General features: G+C 38.3%; 1 protein-coding gene across 1 annotated transcript in view; it reads left to right on the top strand.

Moving 5' to 3' along the window:
- Nucleotides 1–12457, top strand: part of GDPD4 (glycerophosphodiester phosphodiesterase domain containing 4) — a 101539-nt gene that overhangs the window by 19715 nt on the left and 69367 nt on the right. Inside the window, exons 3-6 of the mRNA XM_015600276.1 lie at nt 3862–3955; nt 6332–6391; nt 10593–10691; nt 10760–10853. Of these exons, the coding sequence (XP_015455762.1) occupies nt 3862–3955; nt 6332–6391; nt 10593–10691; nt 10760–10853 (347 nt within the window). The remainder of the gene's footprint in view (nt 1–3861; nt 3956–6331; nt 6392–10592; nt 10692–10759; nt 10854–12457) is intronic.

Genomic DNA, 12457 nt, shown 5'->3' with positions numbered 1-12457 from the left:
CAAAGAATATGGATTTAGATGAGATTGCCCCAAGAAGGCAGTCTCAGTTGTATGAGAAGGCCTGTAATCAAAATGGAGGTATATTTAAAATGCTGCTAGGGATGTAAAATAGTGACACAGAGCAGAGAGATATTGCTTGAAAATACTAAGTCAGAAGAACCCTAAATTGGATAATCCATGTAGAGTGAGCCTATTGTAGTCATTAGTAGCTGTATGTTCCCAGTTTCAAGAAGGGATAGCTGTGAAAGACCCCTTCTCACTTCTCATTGCATTTAGTACAGGCATTTACTGAAGCAAAGTCGTTTGCATTCTTCTTATTCCTTTTTGTTACCCCACCACCACCACCGCCACCACCAAGAGTGAGTGCAGATGAATGGGACAGGAAGAAGGAACAAAAAGGAGAGAGAAAAAAGAGAGGAAGAAGGAAATCACAGTTCTTCCTTTGCTTGCAGTTCACAGGTGTGTGGGCACTTCACATGAGTTTGGTGATTGAGTTTTGAGCTGAAGCAATCTAATAATAAAATTTCATGTGATTGAATACACAAAGGAAGACCTTTTAGATTGAAACGGAGTGAAAAAAAGATGTGCCCAGAGAAATTATAGCTTTTCAACTTGTAACTTCAAGGAGACAGAACAGGAGCACCTCATTGGTGCCATGCTTCTCAGTTCTTGATCTTTAAGGCATTTTATGTTTTCCTTTTTAATATTTTTTTCAATTACAGTTGACATAGAATATTATTAAAGTTTTAGGTGTACAACATAGTGATTGGACATTAATATAACTTGTAAAGTGATCAGCCCAATAAATCTAGTACCCATCTGGTACCACACGTTATTACAATATTATGAACTATATTCCTGTGCTATACTTTACATGCCCATGGTATTTTGTAACTACCAATTTGTACCTTTTAATCCCCTCCTACATTTTTTTTTATTGGAGCATTTAATCCACTTACTCTCAATGTAATTATTGATAGGTATGTAGTTATTGCCTTTTTATTAAATGGTTTCTGAATGGTTTTGTAGTTCACTGTTCCTTTCTTATTCTCTTGATCTCTTGTCTTGTATATTGACAACTTCCTGTAGTGTTGTGTTGGATTCCTTTCTCTTTATTTCTTGTGTATCTCTTATAGATTTTTGGTTTGTGATGACTGTGATCTTATATATACCAAGCTATATTTATAGCAGTTTAAGTTGATGGTTGCTTAATTTCAAACATACTCTAAAATCGCTATTTTTACTCACCTCCACATTTATGTTTTTGTCATTATTTTTTTACTTTTTTTGCTTGTGTGATTGTATGTATCCTTTAAGTAACTGTTATAATTACACATGATATTCCTATTTTTGACTTTTAACTTTTGTTCTAGCTTTAGTGTTGGTTGATCCACTGCTCTTATTATGTGTTTGGCTTTGCGAATGAGAATTGTTTTCTTTGTGCTATGTTCTTATTCATATTTCTGATTTTTCTTTTCTTTTTTTTTTAAAGAAGTCCTTTTAACATTATTTGTAATACTAGTTTGGTGGTGATGAACTCCTTCAACTTTTTCTTGTCCGAGAAGCACTTTATCTCTCTTTAGATTCTGAATAATAGGCTTGCTGGGTAGAGTAATCTTGATTGTATGTCCTTGCTTTTCATCACTTTGAATAAGTCATGTCAGTTCCTTCTGGCTTTCAGTGTTTCTGTTGAGAAATCTGCTGACAGTCTTATGGGAGCCCTCTCATATGTAACTAATGGCTTTTCCCTTGCCACTTTTAAGATTCTCTCTCTCTTTCATCTTTGGCATTTTAAATGTGATGTATCTTGGTGTATGCCTCTTCGGGTTCATCTTGTTTGGGACTCTGCATTTACTGGACTTGTATGTCTGTTTCTTTTGCCATGTTAGGGAGTTTTCTGTCATCATTTCTTTAAATAGGTTTTCAATCCCTTGATCTCTCTTCTTCTGGTACCCCTATGATGTTAATGTTGTTATGCTTGATGTTTTCCCAGAGGTCTCTTAAACTACCCCCATTTTTTAAAATTCATTTTTCTTTTTGCTGTTCCAGTCAGGTGTTTGCCACTATCTTGCCTTCCAAATCACTGATTTGATTCTCTGCTTCATCTCAACTTTTGTTGATTCCTTTTAATGTATTCTTCATTTCAATTATTGTATTTCATTTCCGACTGGTTCTTTTTTGTTCCAATTGTCTCCTTTTTTTATGTTTCCTATTTCTTTGTTGAAGTTCTCGCTGAGATCATCTGCTCTTCTCCCAAGTTCATTGAGCATCCTTAGAACCAGTGTTTCGAACTCTGCTTTTGGTAGACTACCTGCTTTCATTTGGTTTAGTTCTTCTGCCTAAAACCAGATAATTAGTACCTCCCTGTATGTCCCTGCTACTTTTTGGATAATTAGTACCTCCCTGTATGTCCCTGCTACTTCTTTTTCTGGAGCTTAGGGAGGATTTGTGAGTGAGTGAGTCTGTGCTGAGGCTCTTTTGAGAGGACACCTGTGTCTACAGCAACTCTCTGTCTCACTAGACACAATCCCTGCTGATTTTAATAGCCAGCTGTTGTCAAGACTCCTCTTCCTGGTACTGGTGCTCTGGGCGCGGGAGCGTGGTGTGGGCCTGGTACCCCTCGCTCTTCAGAGGGGACCTCCACAGTTGAGTTATCCCTCCCAATGCTTAACAGTCACACTTGGGTGTGGGATCAGCCTGTTTCACATCTCCTCCGCCACTCTTCCCAGTCTGGACATGACATCTTTTTATCCTTAATTATAAATATCTGTTCAGCCAATCTTCTGGTGGTTCTCAAGGGTGATTAGTTTCTAATTTAGCTGTAGTTTTGATTTGGTCATGGGAGGAAGTGAGCACAGTGTTTACCTACTCCGCCATATTGACTAGAAATTCTGAAGGTCTTATATTTGTTTAGTGGTTGTTTTCTGATTGTTTTTTAAATTATATTTTCTTGGATGCAAGTTATCCTATTAGTTGGCTACATCGGGTTCATTTGTTGACATTCCTTACACGTTTTGATTCCTTGTTGTGACTTCATCTTCTACCAAGTAGAAGATGTCTTGCTAATGTCTTGCTAATGTCTTGATCTGGGATAGCTCTTCTAGGATGACTGCTTACCTGTTTCTTTTTTCTTGGTATGTCTTAGAGCCCCTGACTAGAGAATTTCCTTTCTTATTTGTAATGTGGTTATATGTTCATTAATCTATATATTATATTGTTTACATATAATTTCTCCAGGTTTATATGGAGAGGAGGTTATTTCTCTTATTTTTAAATGAAGAGTCTTAAAGTCTCTACATGTGATATCTAGAGCAAGAATAACACTGTTTTTCTTAGCAAATTAATAGCAGTTTTGTCTCATAAACTACTTCAGGAAAAGAACACATCAGGACTGTTTTAAGGGCCCAAATTTCTTACACAGGATAAAGTAATTAATGTGATGGCTATGATTGCAATTATGCAGGAAAGCATACACACGCATGGACAAGGAATCTATTCAAATGGAAATTATTAGTTTTATTAGGGCAGTTAACTTATGGATGACTTTTTTCTCTTTTGGCACTTTAGAATTTCTGTATTATTGTATTGTTTTACCAAGAGGACATAATATTTGAGTATATATTCTAAGTAACATTAAAAAAATTATAGCAGTTATACAGACCCCCACTAAATATCCAGTTGTCTATAGGACAAAGGTAAAACTCCTAACTGAATATCCCTATAGCTCCTCTCAGCTTTTCCCAAATTGCTTCTTTTTATCTCCCTGTGTTTTCTTATGCCTCATCTAGTTCAGTTTTGTCTCCCATCTTGACACAGATGCTACTAATTTCTGCTGTGTTTTAAGGATTCATGTTTTTGCAGGGTTGTTTTTCTAGGTACAGGATACTGGTTCTTCTGGTCCCTTCTTTTGCTGAGTTTATTTGGAATCCTGACTGCCTACTCTTCATTGCTGTTGGTGAGTAGTGTTTCCCGTTTTTTCCACTCCCTTGCTGAGTAGTTTCATGAGATGTTCTTGTCTGTGGTATGGTGCTCAGTTGGTTCTGGGAGCCCTCAGAACCTAAAATCACTCTTGTCGTAGTAGAGTTGGGGGTTATATCAGCTGCTTAAATTTTAGGCACGAGGGATAGATGGAGAAAAAAGGACTTGTACTAGTAGAGGATGCATCTTATCATTTTGGCATTTTGAAAGGGTGCCAGAACATCCTTTTTCTATTCCCCTGATTCATAGCCTATTTTATGGTTCACTCAAAATTATTATTTTAGATACTCAGAGCTTTACATTAGCAGTACCTTTATACATTGAACTAACTCATTTCGTATCACATCTCCTGATATTCTGTCTTCCTGGGCCTTACAAGTTACCTAGTTTTTTAAAACCTGTTCTAATGTGTATATGCTAGTCCACTAGCCCAGTTACAAAGTACATTTGAGCAAAAGTATTTTGGCAATAGTGTCCCTTCTCTGTTGTCACATAACAGTGTCATGTAGTGGGAAGAATTCCGGCTAAGCAAGATAAAAGACTGTGGAAGTAGAAAGCTTATGGGAGAATAACTTTAGATAATTGGAGTTTTTCAGTGCCTATTTATACTTATGGCACATACATTTGTCTCTTATATCACGATCCCTTGTCCCTGCTGATTTCCTGTCTGATACAGAAGGTCCCAACCCCCAAATAAGTTGCCATTTGCATTAATTTTTTTTTCCAAAAAAAATTTATTAATCATTAAGTTTTCATTAATAAATAAGTTTTCATTTCATTAATAAAATGATTTATTAATCATTTTTGTTTTCATGCAGGGCACTTCAAAGAGATATGTATGAGATATGAAGTTACAATAGTTCTTTACTTCAGTGAGTTTAGACTCTAGTAGGGACACTAAATCATAGCCAAAAATAACTAACACAAGCAAAACATTACAGTTGTCATTAGAGAGTCCTACGTGAAGTTCTGCGTGGGTTCTGAGAAATAAGAGGTGACTTCTGCCAACAGGATTAAGCACCTTCTTGGAAGAAGTGGCACTGGAGTGGGATCTTGAAGGAATGGTGGATTTGGACATGTATATGTGGGGATGAAGAACATTTCAGGCTGAGGGACATCATGACAAAGTCAGCAGGACAAAAATATGTGGTTCCAATATAAGAGGGGAAAGTCAGTTCTGTTAGCATGTAGGGCATAATGAAGAATAATGGGGAACATGGCTAAAAAGATAGGCTCATGACAGCTTTTGAAAGGCCTGGAAAGTAAGGCTAAGACATTTAGCATAAATCAGATTTCTATTTCAGGAAAATTGTCTTGGAACTTGCAGTGTGGAGGGTGACTATAGGCAGAACATTTAGGTACTTTTCTTTTTATGGGTAAAATGCAATGAAGGATATGCTCTGAGCTACTGGTCTCTGGCCACTGAATTGTACTGCTTTTATACACAATAAATATGAAATACTGTAGTTAGCTTCTAAGGTAGGAATGAGTTCTACAGTGCAATAAAACATACATTTTAACAAACTTCCTACTCTACCCTACCCCTTTTTTGGATCCACACAGTGGCATCAACAGTGAACAAGATGGGAGACCTGGGTTCTATTTCCAATTCTGTCTTTAAATTACTTTGTATCCTTGGTCAAGTCATATAACTTATGAGACTCAGTCTTTTTTTTATATGAGGATCATAATAATATTTAATAGAATGGTATTAGGGCTGGGTAAAGAAGAAATAAAATCATACATAAAATTATTTTGATGAAAAGGTTAGTACCATATACATTCCAACTTTCAGTAATACCCTAAGTCCCTGAGGACTCCAGTTTTCATCTTTTGTCTCCACACTGACTTGGTAACTGGCTAGATTTATATTAAAATCTAAGATTTATTGACTGAATACTAGTATTACTAGCAGAGGTTAGCAGTTGTAATGATGACACTGGTTCCTCAAGAAAGAACTTTTAAATGACCCTTGGAAGGGTTGGTCCCTGACATCTCTTCTCTCATAAATTGGTCTGAGTAATACTGAGAATAAGGTCCATCACAGGGAAAAGATATTGGTAGGAACTCAGGAAGGATATCAGTGTAGTGCTTGTTATGAAATCCCAAAGATAATAATTAATTGTTCCTGAGGGTGCTGGTGAAAGTTACAAATAGGAGGTGGCATTTGAACTGGCTCTGAAGGGTCAGTGCCATGGGGAAGGAGAGCTTTTCAGGCAGAGGAACAGCATGGCAAACTCCCAGAGGCGGAAAAGTGCAGAGAATGTAGTGAAAGGCATTTTGTCTTCAGAACACTGCTATGGGCTGCCAGTTGGTGATTTCAAAATAACCTCCTTTTTCTTTGGTTTTTCAGGTCCTTGGATTTTTGTTAATTTGGGGAGGGAATGAACTATATCTGCACTGCTACCATAAGGTAGGACATCTGAATCTTCATAGGAGACCTTAGACCAGTACTGAATGTCATGCCTTTTTGACATTCAAGTGTTAAGTACAGAATCACATTTCTTTCATTATTCCCTTTGGAAAGAAGAGATGTACTTATATCATTTTACTGAAATCATTACATTTCTATCAGATGTAAGTGATTTACTGAAGGAGTGGAACCCAAATTTTATTTTTTTAACTGCTCCTTGTTAATCTTACTCTGTGATTCAGTTCTTCCCATCTCTATAAAATAGGCATGCTCCATTAGTTTCCAGTCCTATATTTTATAGTCACAAGAACATTCTCTTTTCAGTCATTAAAAATTTTAGTTCATTGTAATAACCCCAATTCCAACTCTGTAAGACTTTTCCCCTTTGCTGTTTGGGCCTGACCTTGGCCTGGAAGCCTGCCCTGGTGGAAAGAGCCTGATGGTCTTTTACCTCTCTTTCACCAAAGGAGTACTCAGGGGCAGAGGCGATAGGATAAAAGAACACAGTCCCACAAGGAAAGGCAAGAGGGTCATCTGGGGTTGATTCCATCAGGACCAGGTAAATGCACGGTTGTTAGCTCTTTATCCCACAGGCTTTTTATGTGTGTATTTTCAGAAACCCTTCTGCTGAGAACCTTCACGGCAACTCTGTTGGTAGAGTCAATGCTTGTCTTTTTATATCCCTGAAATTTCTCTGGTGAGGTCCTTTTGACCCTCCCTTAGTTCAGCGCTTTTTAAAATGACACCAGCAAGGCTTCTCTCAAAGTATCTGCATCTGGTCACCAGAAAGCAAGCATCTTTGTCCCAATACCTGTGAATATGCAGTTCATTTCCAGCATAGCCTCCCTCATTTTGTTCTGCCCTGGGCTTGAACAGCTTCACCCCACAGCTTCTTGCTCTTTTATAGACTTCTTCAGGTATGCGTATGACGCATTTCTTCATGTTTCCTGAATTCCGGAACATGTCAGAGTCTCTGAGTGGTCCACTTAAATTTCCTCTTACTCAAATGAGACATGAACTGGAAATATAATTTTAAGTTATTAGAATGAATGGAAACAGAAGTCATAAGATCTTGCAGGAAAGAATAGAGATTGAAAAGTGAACAAGAAGGCCTTAATGAGATCACTCTCTGTTTTGGAGTTGGGACACCAAGATCAGTTAGCCACTACAAAAATTTGCATGGGTTTACAAATTTATTACATTCCAGGCTGGTGCCTATTACAACAACCATTCTTACCTTGCCTCTGGCACTTAGTGGTACTACTTGGCCTTCTCATCATTGCCTTTGAAATCAGGAAGCCATTTTCAGTGGCAGCATCTCTCACCTTTATTCAAGCATAGAGGATAGCCACCACAGTGCTTTTCATGGATGCTGACACTTTCCTCACCACTGTATTTTTCAGTGTCTTCTGAGACCTCCCATAGAACATGATAGGGAGTGGGTTAGCTTATTATAGGTCATAGCATTCTAGCAAACATTTCTCAATAAATGTTTGGATAATTTTTTTCTATATAATACCAAGAAATTTCTGGATTCCCATTTCATCGAGCATAGGCCAGTACTGAGCCAAGCTTTCAGATAACCAAACAAACAATTAGAACCATTTTGAGATGCACAATACCTGGATTCTACTATATTAAATTCATAAGTTTTAGTAGCTGTACTCATATCAATAAATTTAGCCTGATTTAAAATTATGTTCTCCTTGTTTAGTATCCTAACTATTTGTTTTCACACATATTCTATAGGGTTTATATCAATATAAATTAACGAAGCCTTCATGTCTCGAGGCATTCTGGGATCTAATTCCAATTCTGAGTCTGTATGCAGTGAGAAGAGATAGAAGTGGAGTGTGAGAAGAGTTGGCTTCCCCTGGGTAACTTTCTTGGTTGGTCCTTCAAACTATGAAGGACTAGGCTTACCAGAGCTGGGAGGAAAAACTGCTTCTACTGGGGAGATTCTACAGGGCTTAGAATTTTAGTTCTCATGTACTCAGAATAAATCTGGAAAGAAAGGGTTAGCACCAGGCCTATAACCCATCCTCTTCTACCTAGGGATGCTCAGAAAAGAATGAATGACCTCAATCAAAACTCCCTGTACATACGCTAATAACCCAACCTCCTGGAAAGCACGCTAAAGATATTTCTCAGGCAAAGATAATGAGAGTCTTTATCTATGAAACTTTCTAGCAGAATATAACCTGGTGTATCTGGGTTGCTTATTGTAAATAAACCTGGAATTTATAGATTTGTAGGGTGGGAGACATGGCTGGCTGGAGTGTATAATTAATGGGATATAAGATAAGGATGTTCTATAACTGCAAAGGCTCCTGTGAAGCAGTGTTTCCGCATACTTTGCTCAAAACACATTTCACATTTTAAGTCTAAGGCCAGCATGTATTCTAGTATAAGAGAGAAAAGAACTTTTGATGAGTATCTGCATTTGACAGGATGAGATTTCTCCAAAGGAATGTTTTATTTTTACCTTATAATTGCCTGTATTCTTTAAATCGTTAGTTAAGGTTGGTGTTGGATAAGATCACAGAATCACATGAGACTCTTGAGTCTGATTTGACAGACATTTTTGTTGCCATAATTTGGTTTCCTAATAGGTCATTTAAGATTTTTGCATTTATGTACGTAGGAGAGATTGGCCTCTACAGTCATGTGCCACTTAAGGATAGGGGTACATTTTAGAAATGCATCCTTTGGCGACTTTGTCTTTGAACACCATAGGGTATACTTACTTAACCCTAAATGGTAAAGCTTATTATCTACTACAGTGGTATATCCATATAGCTATGCGGTTTAGCGTATTGCTCTTAGGCTACAAACTTGTACAACATGTTACTGTACTGAATATTGTAGGCAATTATGAAGCAGAGGTTAGATTTCATGTATCTTAACATGAAAATGTTACTGTACTTTTATACAAGTGGTGGTGCAGTGGGTTTTTTACACCAGCATGATCACAAACCCTTGACTAATACATTGCGCTATGCCATTATGATGTCTAAGACATCATTATGTGAAAGAGATTTTTCCGGTTTATTATGATCCTATGGGACCACAGTTCTATGTGCAATTTGTTGTTGACTGAAACATTGTTATTATGGCACATGATTGTACTTTTCTTTTAATGTCCTTGTTAGCAGTCCCCAACATTTTTGGCACCAGGAACCAGTGCTCCTATGAGAATCTAATACCTGATGATTTGAAATGTAGCTGAGAAGGTGATGCTAGCATTGGGGAGTGGCTGCAAATACAGATGAAGCTTTGCTTTCTTGCACGCCACTCACCTTCTGCTGTGTGGCCCCGACTGGTACCAGTCGACGGTCCAGGGTTTGGGGACCACTGCCCTTGTTGACTCTTGATATCAATGTTTTATTTGCTTCATAATAGAAATTATTGTTACCTCTCTATTTTCTGAAAGAGTTTGTTAAAGATTGGAAATATTTCTTCCTGAAATGCTTAGTAAAATTAACCACTTATGCCAATAAGGCTTGGAGTTATTTTGTGAAAAGTTTTAAATTATGGATTCAGTTACGTTAATAAATATAGAGATTATGGAAAGGAAGGAACTAAGCACTCTCTAGAAGGCAGCACAGATATAGAATGTATAGACTATACATTTCAAGGGGAAGACGTTAAAGTTATGTATGCTTGGTCTCAGTGTTCTTTATGAAGTATATAGTGTTCTGGAAGGCAGATACTTTTTCATCTGTTCAACAACTATTTACTGACTGCTTACTCTGTGTCAGACATTCTGCACAACAATGAGGATTGTCCTTGATCTCATGAAATTTATAGGCTTTTGGGGAAAATATACATCAAAAAGGCAATTACAAAATTGCCTTTTACTCACGATTGTATTGAGTTGAATAAAAAAGTAATGAATATCTGTAATGATTATCGTTTAAACTGAGAGAGATGACAGGCAATGTTGTGGGCCCAGCTGAGGCTGGATATAACTAGTAAAAGCATCAGACGATGTAGCTATGTAATTTTTTCAACCATGCTATACAAAGAGACTCGGGAACAAGGAAGGTAAATGACTGGGCCCATCAAATATTGGGTATTTTGAAGAGTTGTCAGATTAAAAAGATGAGAAATGAGGTCCCTTACATTGTGGGGACACAAGGACAGTTTTGATCCAAGCCTAGTGCCTAGAAGTCAGGAGGTTTTTTTTCTGTTTTCTCAGATCCTGACACTGCTAGTGATTCTGATGTGCACGTTTTTTCTGTTGATTTTATGCATTTACTGGAAAGACAAGTGGCTGACAGTTGGGCTCTCACTGAAGGTAAGCATCATCCTGTAGGTCTAACACTTTGTCCAGTGTGGTCAACCTGACTTTTGGCTTTCTCCCAGGTCTTTGCTCCCTACATGCACCTGAGCAGTATAACTGTGATGGTTATTGTTTCCTGGCCCGTGGCCTTCTACTTAATCCACTTGGAACAAGAAGGTACGTCATGTGGGTGGAACCTTGCATTATCCTTTCAGCTCTGACTTTAACTTGCATTTCCTGAAATACTGGCTTGGCGTTGATAAAGTCTTTTACCTTATTTTTGTCTGGGAAGCCCTTTATCTGTCCTTCTACTCTAAATGATTGCTTTGCTGGTTAAAGTATTCTTGGTTGTAGATTTTGGATTTTCAACACTTTGAATATTTTGTGCCAAGCCCATCTGTCCTGCATGGTTTCCTTTGAGAAATCTTATGGGATTTCCCTTGTAGGTAACTAATTTCTTTTCTCTTGCTGCTTTTATGATTCTCTCTATGTATTTAACTGCTGGCATTTTAATTATGATGTGTCTTGGTGTGGGCCTCTTTGGGTTCATTTGGGGGGGGCGATGCTCTGAGCTTCCTGGTTGTATGTCTTTTTTTCACCAGCTTAGGGAAGTTTTCCATCATTATTTCTTCAAATATGTATTCAACTTCTTGTTCTTCTTCTTCAGGTATTCCTATTACATGGATGTTGTTATCCTTAATTTTGTCTCATAGGCTCCTAAATTATTATTAGATTCTTGGTTACTTTTTTCTTGTCATTCTGGTTGGGTGTCCTTGCTTTGCTCATCTTCTATATCAGTGTTTCGATCCTCTTCTTCTTCCACTCTATTGATTTCCTCTAATATACTCTTTATCTCAGATAATGTGTTCTTCATTTCTGACTGGTTCTCTTTTATAATTTCCATTTCTATTTTTATGTCTTTTATCTCTTTGTTCAAGTTCTCACTGACTTCATCTATACTCCCCTTAATTACATTGAGCATCCTTATAGCCAGTGTTTTGAACTCTGCATCTGTGAGATTGCTTGACAACATTTTTCCTTTATCTCTGTTGTATACTTTCATATGGTTTCTATTTCTTTGTCTTCCCATTTTGGCTGCTTTTCTATGCCTGTTTCTATGTACTAAGCAAAGCTCCTATGTTTCCCAGTCTTATTAACATGGCTTTGTATAGTAGGTGTCCTGAGGCACAGTTCTGAGAGGGGTTCAGCTGTAGGCCCAGTTTAGCTTCAGTCTGTGCCCCTCTGGGGGCTACCTGTTAAGATTCAGCAAGCAATCCACAGATGCTGTGCTTATAGTTGCCTCAAGAAGCCACGCCAGAAACTGAGGTCAGCTTCCAACAGTGTGGGTCTTGGCGCTGCTCAACAAGTGGCACAGGACTCACTGAGGACACAACTGAATGTGAATTGGGTGGGGCTTCGAATTGGGGGAGGCGGAGTTTCAGGGAATCCTCTGGGCGGAGTGATCTCTCTTATCCAGTTTGATGACGTCTCAGCTATGGCAGTGCTGTGTCGGCACACTGGCACACTCGCAGTGGGGAGAGCTCAACAATGGAGCAATGGATACTGCCAGCACTTCTGCCTGGGAGAAAGCCTTGCCTCAGGCCCTCGCTCCTACAACTCAGTGTCCCCCTGTAAGTCCCTGGTGATGCATAAGCAACCAACTCAGTGCTGTCACAAGGGGTGAGCAGGTTTGTAACCGCAAAAGTCCAGCGGACATAGCCCCTTTAAGAGGCGTCTGCAGCTGCCTGCTGTGGCTCCTGTAGCCTCTGTCTTATCAGCTG

This window comes from Pteropus alecto, unplaced genomic scaffold, assembly GCF_000325575.1.
Source record: "Pteropus alecto unplaced genomic scaffold, ASM32557v1 scaffold7, whole genome shotgun sequence".
Lineage (NCBI taxonomy): Eukaryota > Metazoa > Chordata > Mammalia > Chiroptera > Pteropodidae > Pteropus > Pteropus alecto.
Note: the sequence above shows the minus strand (reverse complement) of the source record. Positions and strands in the feature narration are given on the sequence as shown.